General features: G+C 32.4%; 1 protein-coding gene across 3 annotated transcripts; it reads right to left on the reverse strand.

The window, feature by feature from the left end:
- Positions 1-4,510: 4,510 nt before the first annotated feature.
- On the reverse strand, positions 4,511-8,494 carry LOC142629687 (putative protein phosphatase 2C 34). 3 transcript variants are annotated; one of them, XM_075803729.1, is made up of 8 exons: positions 8,197-8,430; positions 7,688-7,730; positions 7,542-7,608; positions 6,722-7,040; positions 6,178-6,486; positions 5,593-5,710; positions 5,280-5,503; positions 4,511-4,797 (listed from the first exon to the last, which is right to left on the reverse strand). In XM_075803729.1, the coding sequence occupies exons 4-8, from the start codon at positions 6,962-6,964 to the stop codon at positions 4,591-4,593; spliced, it is 1,101 nt and encodes a 366-aa protein (XP_075659844.1). In that variant the 5' UTR covers positions 6,965-7,040; positions 7,542-7,608; positions 7,688-7,730; positions 8,197-8,430; the 3' UTR covers positions 4,511-4,590. The 3 variants fall into 3 exon arrangements, with proteins under 3 accessions (XP_075659844.1, XP_075659845.1, XP_075659843.1); XM_075803730.1 differs by lacking the exon at positions 7,542-7,608 and having other exon boundaries at positions 8,197-8,333; XM_075803728.1 differs by lacking the exons at positions 7,542-7,608; positions 7,688-7,730 and having other exon boundaries at positions 8,197-8,494.
- Positions 8,495-20,322: the final 11,828 nt, after the last annotated feature.

Consider the following 20,322-nt stretch of genomic DNA (forward strand, 5'->3'; position numbering starts at 1 on the left):
TTAATGCGGAGGTGGCAGCCTTTATTCTTGATATTTTCTTTAATACTGGTGCATCTAGAAGATTCAGGATGTCCCCTTTTAACCACTGGTCTCTCCAGAGTTGTGTTTTGACCTTCATAATGAAATTTTGAATTCTCTAGGGCTTTTCCGAGGAGAAGCTCGTTCTCGGCTGTATCCTCAGACCCTCGGCATATGGGCCAACTCATAGAGTTTAACCCTGGAGCAGGTCGGCCCTCCATGCTACAGCCCAAAGGCCCATATGCCCACTTGGGTCCTTTTACTCCCCACAGATATCATCACGGTTTGACCCCGATTCAACCTCGGTTTGACCTCAAAAACGTTAAACCTCTCTCTTTTACGGTTCAATGAACGATCTAGGTTTCAAAACCATGATAATCACAGGTAGGAGTGTTCACGGTGTGGTACGGTACAATTTTAGGCCATTTTTAGCACTGCACTTTGTGGTACAGTTTAACTAAAATTATAACTGCACCACACCTTATTTTTGTGATTACATGTGTAGTGTGGTTTAGAGTTTAGCCAAAACCGTAACTATACCGAATCTCATTTATACGATCACATGTGTGGTGCAGTGTATAAGATGAAGTTTCAACGGCTTGAAATCGATATATTTTGCAAATTTTGGGTTTTTCCTACCCAGACCAAAACTAATTTTTCTCTTTGTTTTGGGCTAAGTTTCAAACTATTGAGCTAGTTTTTCTTTATTTTGAGCTGACTTTCCTAGTCAACACTTGCTAGGGTTATCAAACTTTTTTTTTTTTTGAAAAATAGGGCTATTAAACTATTAATAATATATTTAATATTAAAAATAAATAAGTATATTAATGTATATAAAGAAGGTGCTGCACAATCTGGTTTGTGCTGTTTCTTATTATAAAACCGCAGACTGCACTGCACCATGTGGTGCAATGCACTATTATTTGCAGTGTAGTGCAGTTATGCCATTTGCAAACGGTTTTGGTGCGGTTTTTATGGTTTGTGCAGTTTGGTAAACACCCCTAATCAAGGGTGTTTTAACTTATTTTGATAGAATTAATAACTTTGAGATAAATTTTAGTAATATAACCAAACAAATTTGTATTTGAGAGATTGTATTGATGAATTTTAGTAAACCCTCAAATTTGTTGGAGCGAATTTTTTAGTTGTTTTTATGGTCAAGCATCAACTAGAAAGCACAACACTAGCTCAAACCCACTTTATGAGGTTCAGGGCCTCTTTCAGCTGCAAAATAAATGAAGAATAATAAACACCATACCAAAGGTTACTAATACTAAATTGCTAATAAGCTAACAATATAATACAGATGATGTAAGAATAATATATGGCTAAACGTTAAATTCATTATTTTTCAATTAATTAAAATTTTGGCCCAATTAGTTATCTATCATGATATTAGAGTATATGTTCATGAGTTTAAACTCAATTTTTGCATTATGTCTCATTTAAAAAGTTAAATTGGATGTCAAATTATCATTTATTTTTTCAAAGAGATAAAACAAACGATACCTTTGTAAGATTAAATATAGGTTCTTTGAGACAGACAAGATAATAAATAAAATTCAATAGCAAGAAAGCTTGAATTGTGAAATAATTGGGGACGTTGGAACATTGGTCTAGGTCTGTATTGCATAATGATGCAGGCCATTCAAGAATTAATTCGAAGGATTCATAATACACCCCATGAACATCATTGACCCCAATGGTCACCAAAACAAGCAATTTCATTCTTTCTATGCACCAAACACTACTTATAATTCAACAAATATGTATGCTCATAGTAGGGGTGTCAATGTTCGATCCAACCCGCGAACACGACATGAACCCGACACGGCTTTTTGCGGGTTAGGGTTGGGCCTTAGCAGGTTTAGGTCATAAACGGGTCAACCCAAAAGCGACACTATAAGAAACGTGTTATAAGTGGGTCAACCCGTATAACCCGCATTAGACATGTTTGACATGCCAATTCATTTATGTCAACCCGAAATGAATCATTTAACGCAACCTGTTTAATTAGTATAACAAATAAATATTTGTTTTATTTGAAATTTGTCAAATACCTTTTATATCCAATCTATATTTTAAATGTAAAAAGAAAAGTTAGTAATTACAAAAACTTACAAGGGATATAATTGAAAATTGAAACTTTACAAATCCTGATATTAAATTTTTGTTGAACTATGTTTTTTTTTTTTTTTTTTTAACTATATTATTTTGAATTTGGGTTGAAGTGTATACACTTCTTTTGGGGTGTAAAGAACTTATTTCTAGATAGATGTTATATTTTTGTTGAACTATATTATTTTTAATGTGGGTTGAAAACTTGAAGTGTATGCACTACTTTTGGGATGTAAAAAAAAAAAGAAAAAAATCTAAATAGATGTTATATTTAATATTATACAAGTTGAAATGGGTTGTGTTATATTCGTGTTAACCCAAAACGACATGTTTATTAAGCGTATCAAGTAGGTTGGGTCTAGTCAACCCGCCCTAGTAACAGGTCGGGTTAGGGTTAGGGTTGAAGGATCATGACACGATTATTAATTAAATTGGGTTCGGGTTGAGCCATTTAATTGAATACCCCTACCTCGACAAGACATGAACTTGACACGCTAACCTGAATTGATACCTCTAGCTCATAGCCATAGGGTTTATACAAAGTTAATAAGACCAATAAGGCTTCTTTTTTTCTTTTTCTTTTTTTCATAATAAGAGACCAATAAGGCTTACTACTCTACTAAAAGGGAAGAGACAATTAGCATTAAATATTTTCTAACGGTAAACATGAAAACAAAATTTAAAAGAGAGATGAAAAAAAAAAAAAAAAACAATATCACGTTGCTGGCACTTAATGGTTAGATTAGTCACAAAGATAAATGGAATGGTTTTGAAAACATAATCAAACTTTGTGGATCAAATAAAAGTCTCAAACTCAAGGTACCAAAATGAAAATGACCTCAAATTTAGTAGGAGGTCCAATGTCTAATTTAATCCAAAGAATATTTTCTATCGTTTAGCTTACATGGAAATCATTGATATACTTTAGAATATCTAGTAATTAAATGAACAAAAGCTTTTATTTATGAAATCAAATCCTAAACGGAAAAATATTATCTATTTTTGGGTTATTTGGAATCTCAAATGAGAATACAAATCTTAAATTCAGAATCAATACAAAAAATTAAATGGAAAAACAACTCATTAAAGCAAAAATTGTTATACTGACAAAAAGTTACTAATGATCGGTCAACAACCAGTCAACAACGTTTAATTATCTCAGTCTTTGATACCAATTTCACCCGTGCAATAATCTCTTCTTCTTCTTCTTTTTTTTGTGTGTGTGTGTGTGTGTGTGTGTAACATTGCAATAATCTCAATGCCTATACCTTGATGTTTAATGGACCACACACTTTAATTTATATGGCAAATGCATTTGTCACGTGTGTAATAGCCCCGCTAGTGAAATTTTGGCTTTTATTTTGGGCTTGGTCAATGTGATTTGGGCTATGATCGCCTAAATATAGGCATCCACTTGAAGCTAAATTTCTCTAGGATGTGACAAAACCCAAATCAGCTTTTTTTTTAATTTTTTTTTTTATATACAAAATAAAAATTATACTATAGTCTAATCTAAGTGTATATGTGTGTGAAACTTCAAATTGTCTTTCACTAGAACTTTTGATGTATAATTAAGGTGCAATATCCTTCTCATTCTTGGATTCGCCAGAAAACTGTGAAATACTTAGCTAATAATCAAATTTTGAACAAATAATTGGCTACCATCGAAACCACTCATAATTTGGCTCCTAGTTCTTGTCCAGAATTTTGTCTCCATAAATATATTCTTAGGATCTTTTTCAAGAAATAGGACAAAGGAACCACGATAACTAGACCAAGTAGCACCTAGATTCACATTTATAGACCAAGTTGTACTATAATCATATTATTAATATTAGTATAAATTATGGCAAGTTGGCAACCTATCTTTTCCCTCGGCTATATTTACATTGACACTTAATTTTGTCTTTCCTTTGTAGTGGTTCTAGATTAACTTAATTGGGTACCCACGCTTCTAAATTGCTTTCAAGTGTATCTAGCATGAATCCAATCCCTCTTCAGATTTTACCAAATAGAAGGCCCTTCCAATCTGCAACCATCCCTTAAAATCAAATTTATTTCTAAGTATAGTTGCATTAGGTAGTATATAGAATGTAATCAGCGACAAAAAAAAAAAGTATATTCTATATAATCATCTTAATTAAGATACAAAGCGTGCTGCCACTTCCCATTAAGACCGTCTAATTAATCCGTTTAATATTGCACATTACATAATCATGGAACCCTTCTTTAAATTCCATTTAACTATAATAGAATTGATTGTTATTAACCCTAAGTCATGACATTGTATATATTTTTTCCCTTATTATCGGTTGGAGTAACTCACCCTTGCCTTATTAAATTGACATTTTGACTTGCTAATGAAGGCATCATGTCAGCATGAAATCTTTCCAATAGATTAGCTCAAATCAAGATTACATTGAAGTGCAAATTGGAATTAACATGACATTTACATTACGTTTCTTGTGTAGTAACAGGATGAACTTGCAAAGAAGAGTGAAAGAAGAGACATATAACTGAAATATCATCCATTGCAATTCCCTGCCTCTTGCGCTTCCATGCGTGTGCAGCACACTCAACCAGATGTTTAGCTGACTTGGCTCTGTCTGGTGTTGAAGATACAATTTGTACAGCTTCTTCGTTGGAGATAACATCCCATACCTAAATAAGAGAAGCAATGAAATTTCTTAGTGTATTTTTAGCAAATACCATTGTTCATGTTGCAAGATATGTCTCTCAGAAAGTCAAGTAAACACATTTAGAAATAACAATATGTTTTCATTTGTAATGAAATATAGATTGGTAGCATATATTGGAGTAATTCCTTTTTAAGTTTGTACAAAAAGGCTGCTTTTCTTGTTACTTCATCAGCAATAGTCATTAACTTGAACTTTCACGAAACAAACATCACAATGATACTTAGTGATCTATCATAATTTTCCTTTTAAGAAATAGAGTCACAAAATTAACTCCTCCTTAATAACAGCAACCTCAGTATAGGACTTCATTAAAGCTATGTTAAGGTTGACAGGAATGTTAAAATTTAAGATGATCCCTTTTACAGCAATCATTGAGGGTCATAAATTTATATTCATCTGATTGCATAAAGCTTAACTCTATTAAAGTATGTTTATAATACGTACCCCATCAGTTGCAAGCACGACGAATTGGTCTCTGCTAGTTATATTCCACTGTGTCACCTCTGGCACAGAAATTAGTCCAAAGCCCTTTACACAGTAATCACCAAAGGCTCTAGACATTGCCAGTCCTGGTGATTCTTCATCTGGCAACCAGATCCTGTGCACCCCTGGCTCATCATTTAGACAGAACACTCGCCCTTTACACTGAACTATCCTCTCAGCCTCCTCTGCAAACAAAATCAACAAAGATGTTAGACCACATTAGATTTCTTCATCAGAGATATAGAGAGAAGGCAAGGCACAGAGGGAGACTAACGAGGTAAATTGGGCTTGAAATCAACGGTGAGCTGAACTGGTACCAAGCTTCCATCATCTGAAGTGGTACCCAATACAGCACGAGAATCGCCAACATTTGCAACAATAAGGAGGTCACCCTGATAGAAATATAAATGAAAATTTAATCCTGAGCAAAGTGTACTAATACCAGTAATCATTCTTTATAGGTACATTCAGTTTTGTCATTTAAGTAATTGGCCTCCCCCTATCCTCTTGTTGCTCAATCTTTCTGTAGTCTATACTGTCCTCATATGATATCTCCAGAGGAACAGAGGATATAAAGAGCATCAGACTAATCCCTGGGTGAGTGCGGTCCTTCGTCCCACACACACCGGTTAATTACATGGAGGAGTCTCTTTGGAGTAGTCCCTATGTGTTAGCTAAGAGACTTGAACCCACAACCTCATGGATTACATGAAGATTGGAAAGCAAAGACCAACCCCGTGGTCCAAATAAAGTAATCTCTGATTAGAAATAAAGGTTACCTAATTTGCATTTTCAATTGACTAATGGAGAACCAATTTTTCACTGATAAATAATTCTCAGAATTTGGAATCTCAATTACCTGTCTGACAATTGAGAGGGCAGTTGTCCCGCTGTTGAATGAATCTATTTTACGATGCTGCTCAAGTTCTCTATCGATGGCTGCACAAGTTTGTACATAGGAATGCTTCCATATATTGAAACGATGATGCTTTTTATCAGATTCCAAGTCAAATTCTGGGTCAAGAGAAGTTTGAGCAAGTGTCTCCTGCCAATTGGATAGTAAAGATGGTGGCATCAATTCTCTGACTGTTTTTGCCACAAAATGGCCCCATGCTCCATGCCCATCAAAAACCCCACAAAACATCATGTCTTCTTGGCATCCAAATTCCTACCACCAACACAAAAATTATTCACATTTATCAATAACATAAGTGAGGATGCTTAATTTGATTGCGAAGATAGGAAATGAAATTGTAAAATGGATCTTAATGTCTTTTCTTTCAAGTCATTGTATCCAATATAAGTAAACAAAAATTTAATTTTTCCTTGCTTTTAGTTCTACAATGTCTAGGCAATGAAAAATGGAACATAAGGTTAGAAATCTGCCAACATTTTAAGCATACCTCCCACACAATGCAGCAATCCTGGTTCACTCCTTTCCTGCCTCTCTTAGAGAAAACCGAGGCAAAATTGTTAGAACCATCAACATTTACAACACCAGAACTACGTAAAACCAATTCATTCTTCTTTGCCTCCTTTGCCATTGTCTCTGCAGCATCTCTTCCGCTACAAATCCCAGAGTTCTTCCCTCTTCTGAGCGAAAACGACCTCGCCAGCCCATTGAACATGGAGGATAAGTGCCCCATCAGCTCCACGATTCAATTTCCACCACACAATGATATGAGGCGAGGTGTGGTGCTTCCTTTTTGTAGACTCAAAAACCTGAACATTAAAAATTCATTATAATCTCATATAGTACATAGGGATCTTGTAAAGAATGAGCTCAAAGAAAAAGAAAATGCTTAAATATTCTTAAGAATGAAGCCTTCTCTATATTTTTCTCCGACATTCTTTCTTGAGAACCAAACAGAAGCATATTGAATTGAGTGTTACTGTAACTAAAGGACATGATCTGACTCAGAAAGCTAAGAACCACAGAATTTATTAACCAGAAACAAACAAAAAAAAAACATTGCATCTGAAGGGCATTACAGAGAGCATTCATATTATTACATGGAAATCCACCATTGTATCTAGTATTTGTTTAATAAGCAGCCTAGAATCTTCACAAAAATAAGAGGGGAAAAAACTAAAATATCAAATTTATTTCTTTTAGGGTTTTCTTTTCTTCCATCCTTTGCAAACCAGAAGAATGAGACAAAGCAAACATCTAATTCAATACTTCATGTTTGTTCATTTGCACATCTACCAAAGAAGGGTTACCATTTCTTTTCTTTTCTTTCCTTCATTTCCTCAGAATCCAAGCAACACAGAATTTTCTGATTGGTTGCTGTGAAAATGTACGAAAATTTAGAAACAAAAATATTTGAAGCTTCTACTATTTGGAACTCAGAGTCCCTTAAGCATACCTCAACACAGGTAATCACTCTTTTGAAACAAACTTTTTCATTCCTGAAAAACCACGACAAAAAAGATTAAGAATCAAGATTCATAAGTTTCATTTTCTCTCGGTTCTTCCTCAACTTTCTAGGAAACCAAACAATTCACAAAGAAAACTTTGATAAATTTTTATTTTTATTTTATTTTATTTCTTAAAAAGTTTAGCTTGAGCTTGCCATCCATCACTGACCACACAAAACAGAATGCACAGTTCATCAAAACTTTCTTTCCCATCCCAATTTTCTAACCAGACAAACAATACCCAGAAGAAAATTCATACAGAAAACACACAAAGCTGAGCTGAACTACGCTCTCATCCATCAAAAAGGCAAACTAAAACAACAACAAAACCCATAACCTTCTCTTATTTTCTTTCATCTTCACACCAAAAAAAAACAGAACACAGTCCAAGAGTTTCAAGCCCAAAAACAAAAAAGAAAAAAAAGAAAAGAAAAGACTAATCAAACTTGCAAAAGACCTTGAATTCCCCAGCAAATTTTTGGTCAAAAAATGAGGGACTAGAGCTCCAGAATCTGACACACTAGCCGGGAAATGGGGTTCCCTCGCCGGAAAGTGACGAAATTCAGAGCAACAGAGGAGAGACTTGGAGTAAACGAAGCTACAGAGCCATGACAATCCATACTAGAGTCTAGGTGTACTGCTTGGCTGTGGTTTTATCTGAGAGAGAAAAAAGAGATACCCTTTTGGGCATACAAAGTTACAAACATCAATCACTGTGTACGTAACCTGTCTAAATTGTGTATGAATCTATGCTCCTTGTGTAACTAAAAAAAGACTTTGCTTTTAAGGGTTCAAACTTCAAAGATTGTGTTGTGTGTGTTCCTGTGTAACATGTGTATGTGCCTTTTTTTCCTTTTTCTTTTTTTAAATTAAAAGTCAGACTAATTTTGTGGATTACGTTTTTTTAGATAAAATTGTGTATTATTTTGTTAGAAACGTTTTGTTAATTTTGTGGCACAGCAAAATTTTAAAATTATATATATGAATGATGAGGTGTTTTCAATTATGCATATCACTTTATTTATTTCTTTTTTCTTATCTTTCTTGACCATGTCTATATAGGATAACTTAATTTAATTGGTTTATTTGGCTTTTAAAATAAGTCAAATAAAAACCCCCCCCCCCCCCCAAAAAATAAATAAAAAATAAGTCATCTAAAAGTTAAGGTTTTAGTGTGACTTTTTCCTTTAGAAACTTAAAATGTGAACTAAATTATATATTTATCATTTAAAGTTTGGAATTGTTTTTTGTTTAATCATTTTACATTTCAACATTTTCATTTTAACCATTTATATTTGATTTTTTTTTTTCATATAAGTTATATCATCTGTTTTATTAAATAATTAAATCACCTTGAATATATTTTTCTATCTACAATAATATCATTTTTAGATTCCATAACACTTTAGAGTTAATATCTTAATAAAATAGTTAAATATTAAGAGTGTTTAATCTTCATATTACTAACAAAAATGGACGGCATAATAAATATAATAACGAATTAAACATAAAAAGTCAAAATAAAAATATTAAAATGCAAATCACCAAAATAAAAACAATTTCAAAGTTAAGGTTCAAAAGCGTATTTTAATAAAATTTAAATTATTTTTAGTCGAAGTTTATTTATTTAAAAAAATTTCTTGATACATTTATTTTTATTTTAGTTATTTTTTAAAACAAAAAAAGCTCTCCCCAATAAAGTCAGCTTTCAAATTTAATCAAGCTAGCTCTTAATGGCTTATCAATGCAGATAAGAAAAATGAAATTTCCATGGTTTCATTGTTGATCAATATAGGGTCAACTAAGGGTAGTTTTGGGAGATTTTAATTAATCAATAGAAAATTTAACTTCTGCGGCTCTAGGTATTATATTGATAATTGGAAGATCAATTCGTATGTAGTTTAATATCATTGTGTCATTGTGGACAAATAAAAAAGAAAGAAAAAAAACATGAAGAATATATTGTTAGGTACCAATTCTAGTCAACTTCAGTTTGCCAAACTATGGGATTTACTCAATCAAAGACAAATTTTTCAATAGGTTTCTCTATATCATGTATCATATTGACCAATGCGTTTTAACTTTTAACAATAACGCCTTTTTTTCAAAACACTATTCATGAATTTCATTAGAAACTAAAAAAAGTTTCAAACTTGTTCAGCTAAAAATTTCAAATCAAGTTTTGACAACTGTCTATTTTTTGAAATCTAGTTCTTTGATTTCAAAGAATGTCCATGCGTGCTGAGGGCCCTTTTATGAAATGTAGTTTTCTATTACTTAAAATTAAATTATGACATTGTTTTAGTAAATTTGCAAAATATTAGAGTAATTAACGTTTCTTCTCAAATGCCGTACCCATATGTTCAACATGTTACTTTAAATAGCCATGACAATTTTTTTTTTTGATAAGAACCGCCATGACAATATTAAATAGCTAAGCATGTTAAAAGAAGAAAAAACCATATAGTATGACAATATTTAAGTTCCTAGATTTTTTTCATTTTAAATTTTGTTTATACATTAAAGTATTTGGTTGAAGACTTGAAGTTTTTTTTTTTTTTTTCTCTTTTAAAATTGTTTAGACCTCTCTTCTCTAGTATTCAATGAGCATTAACGGCTGGTTGTATTTGGTACCTGGCAGACAATTCGGACATTGGAATACTGGTGACGACATGCAATAATTTTGTGACTTCGATATTTTGGACTTCGTGGGAACCGCTTCAATTTTATACCGTACTATTTTAATGAAAGAGATAAGTATGGCACATATATAATATGAAGCATAACACCTATTATAAAAATTAAAAAAAAAAACATCAATTATGATTAGAACAAATATATGGATGACCTTTTTTTGGCCTAACAAGAAAAACAAAAACAAAAACAAAACAAAAACAAAAACAAGGGGTGGAATTAATAACCCACTAAATAGAATGTCCACAACTTAGAATGTTATTTAATTTTAAAATAATTAACTGGGTGATTCTCAAAATAATAATAATAATAATAATAATTAAATGGGGGGGGGGGGGGGAGATTACGATGCTATACCTTTCTTTCTATTATTTTAAATGTATACAATCCACAGTTACAGTACACTTGTAGTAACCTGATTTGCCCAAAATGATCTACCTGCTCCTTCTTGCGAACCAACAATGCGAATTCAAATTGATAAAACTACAATATTGGTCCTTGCAGTTTATCTTATGTGTGCAATTGGTCCCTCAAGTTTCAACTGAGCACAATTGGTCCCTCAAGTTTAAAAAATGAGTTGTATTAGTTCTTTTACTAACTGTGGTTGGTGATGTTACTTACGTGGCTAACAGAACAATGACTTAACATTTTTTAAAATGACATGACATTTTTTAAATTAAAAAATTGTAATAACTAATTTCCACCTCAGATTTTAGTGACCCGGTTGAAATCAAATATTAAAGTATAACCCGGTTACAAATTAAACTAAATACATTTATCATCTAATTTTGGTTTCACGTATGACGACGCTAGGGAGAGAAAGGGGAATGAGAGACTGACGCTGCCTCCCTCTAACCCGCCGTCGATGAAGACTCAAGCCCTAGCCACCGCCGACGATAGCCCTTGACCCGCGTCCCTGTTTCTCTCGCACAACCACTTTTAATATTTGATTTTAACCTGGTCACTAAAAGAACCCATCTGAATGATTTGCTATTTGTAAAGCAAAATGGCAAGTTTGAGAAGAAGTCTAATTAGTGTGTGCAAAATCCTAAATTCCAATCGGAGCTCCATTGCTGCCACTTCCCCTCAGGCCCTTTTCAAGCCTCAATATCTTTGGGTTTCTAGGTTTTCTTCAAATACCCAATCACTGGATATCAATCTCTCCAATGAAGAGAGCAAGAGGCAATTATTTAATAGGTTCCACTTTATTTCTTTGTCTTAATATAATCATACTTTGGGCTTTGATTTCTTTGTCACATTTTAATTTTGATGGAGATCTTAATTTTAAATTCTTCTAAAAACTTTTCTACCTTGGATGTGGGAAACAAACTGATATATAGGAGCAAACAATGAGGGTTTTTGGAGTTGGATTTGGTTCTTGGGAAATGGGTGGAGGAGCATATCCATTCCATGGATGAGAATGGTATTAAATCTCTCATTCATGTCTTTGACTTGAGATGGGAGGAGGGAGGCGGGTCAATGGTTGTGCGAGAGAAATAGGGACGCAGGTCAAGGGCTGTCGCCGACAGGGACTAGGTCTTAGGTTGTCGCCGGTGGGGACTAGGGATTGGGCTGTCGCCGACGGTGGCTAGAACTTGAATCTCCACCAACGGCGGGTCAGAGGGAGGTGGCGTCAACCTCTCCTTCCCCTTTCTCTCCCTAGCGCCGTCGTGCGTGAAACCAAAATTAGATGATAAATGTGTTTAGTTTAATTTGTAACCGGGTTATATTTTAATATTTGATTTCAACCGGGTCACTAAAATCTAAGGTGGAAATTAGTTATTGCAATTTTTTAGTTTAAAAAATGTCATGTCATTTAACAAAATGCCAAGTCATTGTTCCGTTAGCCAAGTAAATAACATCACTAATAGCAATTAGTAAAAGGACTAATACAACTCATTTTATAAACTTGAAGGATCAATTGTGCTTAGTTAAAACTTAAGAGACCAATTGCACACGTAAGGTAAACTTGAGGGACCAATATTGTAGTTTTACCAATTCAAATTTATTAAACAACGGAAAAATTATTAAGTACTTCCGGAGTACTATTAATGCGTACTCCCCCTCTCATATAAATTGTGGACCCCACCATGAATTTAATTAGTGGGACCCACCATTCATGTGAAAGGAGGGAGTACACATTTATGGTACTCCGAGAATACACAATAATTTTCCACAACAATAACCGTTGGATTAATTTGTATTAAAAAAAAATTTAGTATACATTATATATGAATGAATATTTAGTTGGTAACGTATAATAATAATTATTTTAGTAGGCCATGTTAAAAAGGTGACGATAATATTCTTCTTAAAAAAAAAATGACAATAACGAAGCAAATCATATGAAAACAACTAAGCAGGAGAAAAACGAATTAATGACTTTAAAACTGTGAACAATTTTTTTGGAGAAGGATTACAGAAAAATTAGACGTCATTGAGTATGTGCTTGATTATTGCGGCATAATTAAACTTTTTTAATACACATTACAGTGGCAAGGTTATTGCCTTCCCCCCCCCCCCCCCTCTCCCAAATTAATCAACCTCATTGATAGTTTTTGTTAGGCATATTTTAGTTCAATTAAGTAACATAAATTAATTGATTGTAGGGTGTGGGGGGCAATAACCGGAGTTCAAGTCTCTAGGACGAAACTTCATACACATATACACTTAGATTAGACTAGAGTAGGAATTTTATCTTGTATATAAAAAATAAAAATAAAAAGAATAAGCAAATTAACTAACTTTGGGTTAGTCTATGATTAATTTAAGGTCGGTCAAGTGCTCTTTAGTATATAAATTCTACATTAGGTTTATTGTAACACAAAAATTTAATACATATATATGTAGTCGTCACCGTATATTTAAGTTGTCAAGTTGAGCCACCTAAATTTTTGTGTTCACTCTTTTTTCATACTTTCATTTATCATTCAATCATCACTCAATCACACAACAACTTTAACATCACACATTTTTATATGTTTATCATGTGGCTTAAGTAATTAGAAAAAAAAAACAAAAAAAAATAAGGAAAAAAGAAATACAAGACCTATATAAAATGCAATGCATCTCCTATATATTCTCCTTTCTTTGCCCTCTTCTTATTTTGTAGTAATAGAGGTTGCGTTTTATTAAAGAAATCACTTCATTATTATCAAGGGCCTAAAATTCATGGCTCTTAGATTTTGTAAATAATTAATTAATCGTTTAATACATTATTGATCATCCAAAGTACTTTTATAAGCCACAATGGGGGAAATAATTTTTCTTCAGAAAATAAAATAATGGCAAAAAGGTCTTTTAGGCACACCACAAATAGGGAATCTTTACCCCTAGCTCGTTATCATATTCAATTATTCATGCATGGGCGGCCATTTTTACATGCAAAATTGGAACTGAAATGCTATTTAATTAATTTAGCACACTGTTCAAGGTAAGGAGATAATAATATCAACTTTCAACATTTTTTGTGCGATCAGATACTCAGACGTGTGCGTCTAGATTAGTTTTTTTTTTTTTTTCAATTTATTTAATAATTTAGTTGTTCATGTAATTTTTTTTTTTAATTTTCAACTTCCAACAAGTAAACAAGGTTTTTTTTTAGTAAAAAGCTAATCAAAAGGCACGCTAACTGGTCCTCTTAAGTCTTACGTGTTGGTTTGTGCTTAACTTGGTATGTTATGTTGTATATATTTAAGTTTCGTGGAAAGTGGAGAAGAATAAAAAGAGTGCACTCTAGTGACTCTACAGTCTTAAGATAACCTTACTTCTTTTTGTTAGTATGGCAAAAATCAATGACATTCCTATGTTCCGTGAATGAAATTCTTATCTTCTCACTAAACTAGACATGTATATATAAGTTGCATTTTAGAAAATACAGACATTTCATTTAGAGTGTCATATTTATGTCATATTCATATTATATTTGTGTCATACTAGTATCGTACCGACTATTTCATGTTATAATTTTTTTATAAATTATTTGTGTTATCATGTCGTGCTATATCCATATTCATACTCGTGTTTGTGTCCACGCTTTCTAAGTTGCAACATGAATTTTTTTAGGAATTAGTCACAAAACTTTCATCTCTCTATTTCTTTCCCTTTCCTGATATTCCATGCACGTTTTCATGAAAGCTATGGCTATATATATACACCATGAAACTCAATATCAGTGGTGGGAATAAACCCATAAAGGCCAACGCAAATTACTAAATATAAGTATAGTGTACTAGTATTTTGTAGATCATATAGTATTAGTGGATTACCAAGAAAGAAACATATGCAGCTCCTTTACCTAAAGCCACTATCATACACAGTAGCACAAGAAATTTGAGGTCCTTATTGAGTTCTTCAAAAGTTTAAGGAACAACCGTGTCTATGACTCTATGAAGCTAATCAGATAATGATCTTAGGGTCCCACTCCCACCAATAATACCATGTCTGACCAGTGTTGTGTCTTGGTCTGTGCCAGAGGATCCTGGTATAGATTTTAACTTTCAAGACCCATATTTTTTGTGGGTCTATGACTTAGTGAAAGTCTTGGATCCTATAGTCGGCAACATTAATTACATCACGAGAAACTTATGGCGTGTGTGTAGGTTACACACCTTTGCTTTTCAACTTTCTAGGTGGTCCATTTGTGAATGATCTCTAACATTGAATTCCAGCACTACAGGTAGAGGTCCCATTTCAAAAGTGGGAATGTTTCAACTACCTTACAAACAAATTTTCATTAGAAGCTCACATTATAAAGTCAATTTGGATGGACAGAGAGGGACTGAGAGTAGAGTAAAGGTAATCGGAAATTTGTTAATTTTTTGCCTACTTTATTCTACTTTTCTTCGGTCCATATTGGCTTTATAGTTTTTCATGAAGTGCTTATTATATGATCAATCTTGCTAAGTATTTAAATTAGAGATAATCAATTTGTAACTATAAATTAGCTAAATATAATAGAATTAAAAATCCAATTAAGAGAATTCAGATTTAATATTCAAATAGGAAAAGTATGGTGATTTTTGGTTACTTTTAACCAATAACTTTCAAGGACTTTCAAGAAACTAGATAAACCCAATCTGGTAAAAAATATTATGGAAATTTAACAGAAAAAGAAATGTTACTAGAAAAATTCTTCTATTTATTTTATATATATATATATATACACACACAGTAGAATTTCAATTTATCATACTAAGGTACCAATTGATTTTTCTTGATCACTGTTTTTAATCATCAGACTAAAATACTAATTGATTTTTTAGTAAATGTGAGAATCAAACCCTAGATTTTTTATTTAATGACAAGCAACTTTACCATTTAAATTACTAGAACCCATAATTAATTTTGAGTGTTGGTGAGATTTGATTCCAAATCTCATATTATACGACAAGAGAGTTAAATAGTTTGATCTAACAATAACCTAAAAAAATTCTCCAACTTTTTTAAAAGTAAGACACCTTATGATGAACACCATGTGTCAAGCTATACACAAACTTGAACAGCTTTAGGCATTGGACATGAGGCACTAAATGTGATCGAGTCCCAAATTTTTTATTTGACAATAAGCGACTTTACCAGTTAACCTACTAAATTTTATATTTAATTTTGAGCGTTGGTAAGATTTGAATCCAAATCTCATGTTATAAGACAAGAGAGTTAAATAGTTGATCTAACAAGAGCCTACAAAAAAATCTAACTTTTTTTAAATTAAAATACACCTTATGATGATCACCACTCACCAAGCTATAAATGAACTTAAATTGGGCAAGAGGCACCAAATATGATCGAGTCTCAAATATTTCATTTGACGACAAACGACTTTATCAGTTAAATTACTAAACCGTATTATTAATTTGAGTGTCGGTAAGATTTGAATCCAAATCTCATATTATAAGACAAGAGAGTTAAATAGTTGATCTAACAAGAACCTAAAAAAATCTTCGGACTTTTTTAAAGTAAAACACACCTTATGATGATCACCACGTGTGAAGTTACAGACAAACTTGAACAGCTTTAGGCATTGGGGCATGGGGCACAAAATGCAAGTGTTTCTACATATTTCGTGTTATATAAAACACATGTTATACACGTATCTTTTACTCCCAATGTTGCGAAGACCACATGATGCTGAGAGTCGGTGCAAAGGTAGAGGGTGTGACTACTGACTAGTGAGTCCGTGTATGGGTCAGTTTTTGGGGTCCACTAACGTCTATACACTTTTTAGCCAATCAAATGCTGCCATGCAATGAAAAAACAATCACATGTGGGTCGGTGCACTGGATAACGACCTCCAAGGCTTCCAGAGAATGCGTCAAATATACCAATATGTTCTCTTTTCTTTTCCCATTGGTAGGTATGGACTTGGCCCCATTAAATATTTGACCCTAATTATCCCTCTTGATTATGTGCATTTTATCATCAAACTAAGATACTAATAGTACGTTTTAGTTAGTTCAACTAGTAAAGTATCTTATAGTTTGAAATTCATAAAAGATCTGGAGTTCAATTTCCGCCTACACTAAAAATCAATTGGTGTCTTGGTCTGATGACAGAGAGCTATTATCAAGAGCAAACACTATAGGTTGAAATTCTCTCTTAAAAAAAAAAAATAAAAAAAAAAATAAAACACCAATCGGTTTTTAGTGTAGGCTGAAATTGAATTCAAATCTCTTATTCAACCATCAGAAATTTTACCAGTTGAGAACCCACAATTAATTTTAAAAAGCATAAAAGCCAAAATTGAACTCAGATCTCTTATTCAACCATCAGCGATTTTATCAAGAACCCACAATTAATTTTAAAAGGCATAAAAGAACCCATTATAAAGGTGGAAGTAACATAATATTAAAGTTTTTGAAACGTCTTATATTTAATAGATTTATTGATGAATAGTTATCTCCATCCAAAATAAGCTTAATAAAAAAATAAAAAATAAAAACCCTTATCTACTATGTAGTGCTTATTTTTAATTGGGTGGTTTAGACTATAGGCTTTAGGATAAAGAGTGATTATTAGGATAATGAATCCACTATATATTTGGGGTGTGCTTGGAGCAACGTCTAATATGATTGACTAATGCATAAATGCCATTTTAATTTAACAAAGTATGAGCAATTAGTCATGGAAGATTGGGTCCCATAAATCTTGACTCATCACGCCCATAGAAAAATTTTCTCCTTTGAAGGGTATCCTAAAAGTGACTTTGAATTAGAGATAAGACCTATTTTGGACACAATAGGGTTAGATACATGTTTAGCCAAAAAGAAAAAAAGTTTTTGATGTGGTTTTCTTTCTTAACAAACACGCTTAAAAGACAAAGCTTCTTTTTTCTTTAAGCCAAAAGGCACGGGTCATCAATGAGTAAGGAAGAACTTTTTTTTATTATATAATAATGATGATGGAATTTGAAATCCATGACTTCTATTTTATAATGATTAGTTTTTATCATTAAACAAAAGCACCAATGAGTTTGTTTGTTTGTGATTTTTTTTTTTTTTTTTTATAATTTTTTTTCTAGGTCTGCATTTTAGTCCTTTATTCAATGACAATATATATATATATATATATAAAGTAGAACCATACATAAGAACTAATCTTAAAGTTAGAGTATGCAATTTGACAAATTCTAAAGAGGAATACTGCTAGTAATGGACATTGGCCAAGGGCATCATAATTACTGTGATAGTCTTATTTTGATTTGTTCATATGTGTAAGTTCCACTACTTTTTGTGCTACAAGGAATAAATAGATGAGGTGGAGTCCAAAAAACACAATTATGGGAGTAATTAGTGTACAATGATCTAACTGTGGTAAGATGCCAAGCATTTCATAAAAAAACAAAAACAAAGAAAAAAAAAGGTGCCTAGCATTTCACTCTAAGTAGGTTCAACACAATAAGACAAAGCAAATGACAGTAAAAGATAGTTCTAGACTCATAAACATAAAAGTGATCATTATTGTAATGCAAAATATATATTTCTTAAAGTTTGGTACTAGACCCATCTCCACCAAAAGGCAATGTATTGAATATTCTAACTCTCTCTATCTTGATGACATACATAGAAGAGAGACCAAGCCCTAAAATATCAATTTAGTCTCCATTACTTTTTTTGGCAAGTCCAATGAACCGATAACTTGTTTTTCTGTGAACAAAAGGAAAATGAACTTTACCTACCCATCAGAACTTTACTGCATGTGAATGTTATATTATGATTTTACAATTCTACTACAAATGTAGTTTTGCTTTACCTAAAGAGACATTTTCTCCCTATCTTTAAATGCCCTTGCATAATTATATAGGTGGACCAATAATATTTGTGCTAAACTGTACTTTTTTTTAAGTGTAAGAGGTCCAACCACTGCTATGTGGTGTGTCCCCTTAACCCATGAGCTTGAGGGTAGGTTGGGCTGCTTGATAGTTTGCAATTTGGACCCAAAATAGAGAGAGGAAGTCTTCTTAGGAAGGGTTTTTTGACTTTTATATCCAAAAAAGATTATTAGTTTTATTTTATTTTATTTTTATCATGCTCCCTTTCTTCAATAAAGGAATAAAAAATAAAATGGTACATTACTTTCTAAATGTTATTAAATTTTCAGGCGTGCTTCATTAAAACCATAAACTTTTAAAATGTTTCATTTAAACCTTCTATCTTATTTTTCTATTTAAAATGTTATTAAATTTTCAAGCGTGCTTCATTAAAACTTTAAACTTTTAAAATGTTTCATTTAAACTTTCTATCAAATTTTTTCTATTAACCTTGTTAATATCATGTGATCAAATGGTTTAAACAAGATTTATTTTAAATTTTGAGGTTTAAAGGGAACTTACCCAAAAGGTTTAAATAAAATTATGTGAAACTATAAAGTTTAAATGAACATTTTTAAAAATTTTAAGGATTGAATAACATATTTTGAAAGTTTAAGATTTAGATTTAAATGAAATATACGGTACCCAAAAGTCTAAGGTGGGGGAAAAGCTGAAGAAAATTTCCTTATCACTATTTCAGTAGAAGGAGATTGTAGTAGATGTTTACAAGTTTACTAGTTGCTCCAATCAAACTAATAGTGGGAAATGGGTGGTTCAAGGTAGCCGATGGCTCACGCATGTGGAAGCATGGAGGGCAGTTCCAGCATGTCTTGTGTGGTGTATTTGGAAGCAACGTAATTGACGCTCATTTGATGGAAAGGGACTCTCTCTGACTAATCTCAAGTTACTCTTCCTGAAGACTTTTTTCGAATGGGCATCCCAGTCTCTTAAACTTTCTATGCTCCCGTTAATGGAGTTTCTAGATTCTTTATGCCTTTGATGTTGATACAAAGGCTTTGATCTTTTTTGTTTATGTTTTTTTGTCTCTATTTTTGCATTTTTTTTAATACTGGTATACTCCTGAATACGTTTTTTTTCAAGTATATCAATGAAGTTCAATTACATAAAAAAATATATAAAAAATAAAAAAAAAAGAAAGAAAGAAAGATGGCTCACACATGTAGGAAGTGCAGAAAAAGGTTGAGGTTCAGATTCTCAAAAAAAAAAAAAAAAGGTTGAGGTTCAAACTTCAAACATACCATGAGATGAAATTTCTTTTATCATGTATGAAACTGGAAATTTTAACCTTAAAAATAATTGTTAAGTACCCCCTTAACACACCTAGCATCACTTTTGTCTTGAGAAAGAGGCAATAATGCTATACCTAGATGAGCTTTCTAGTCTCATCTCCTATCATAACAACCCCAAATGATGGGATAAATGATTGGTAAGTTACACACGAAGTAGGTAAGCTTTGTAGCTAAGACCTCACCCTCCATCTTGCTCTTATAAGGGGAAGAAGTGTTATTTGAACTAGAGCTCATTGGAAAATAGTATACGAAATATATTAAGAAAAGAAAA

Source organism: Castanea sativa, chromosome 3, assembly GCF_040712315.1.
Source record: "Castanea sativa cultivar Marrone di Chiusa Pesio chromosome 3, ASM4071231v1".
Taxonomy (NCBI): domain Eukaryota; kingdom Viridiplantae; phylum Streptophyta; class Magnoliopsida; order Fagales; family Fagaceae; genus Castanea; species Castanea sativa.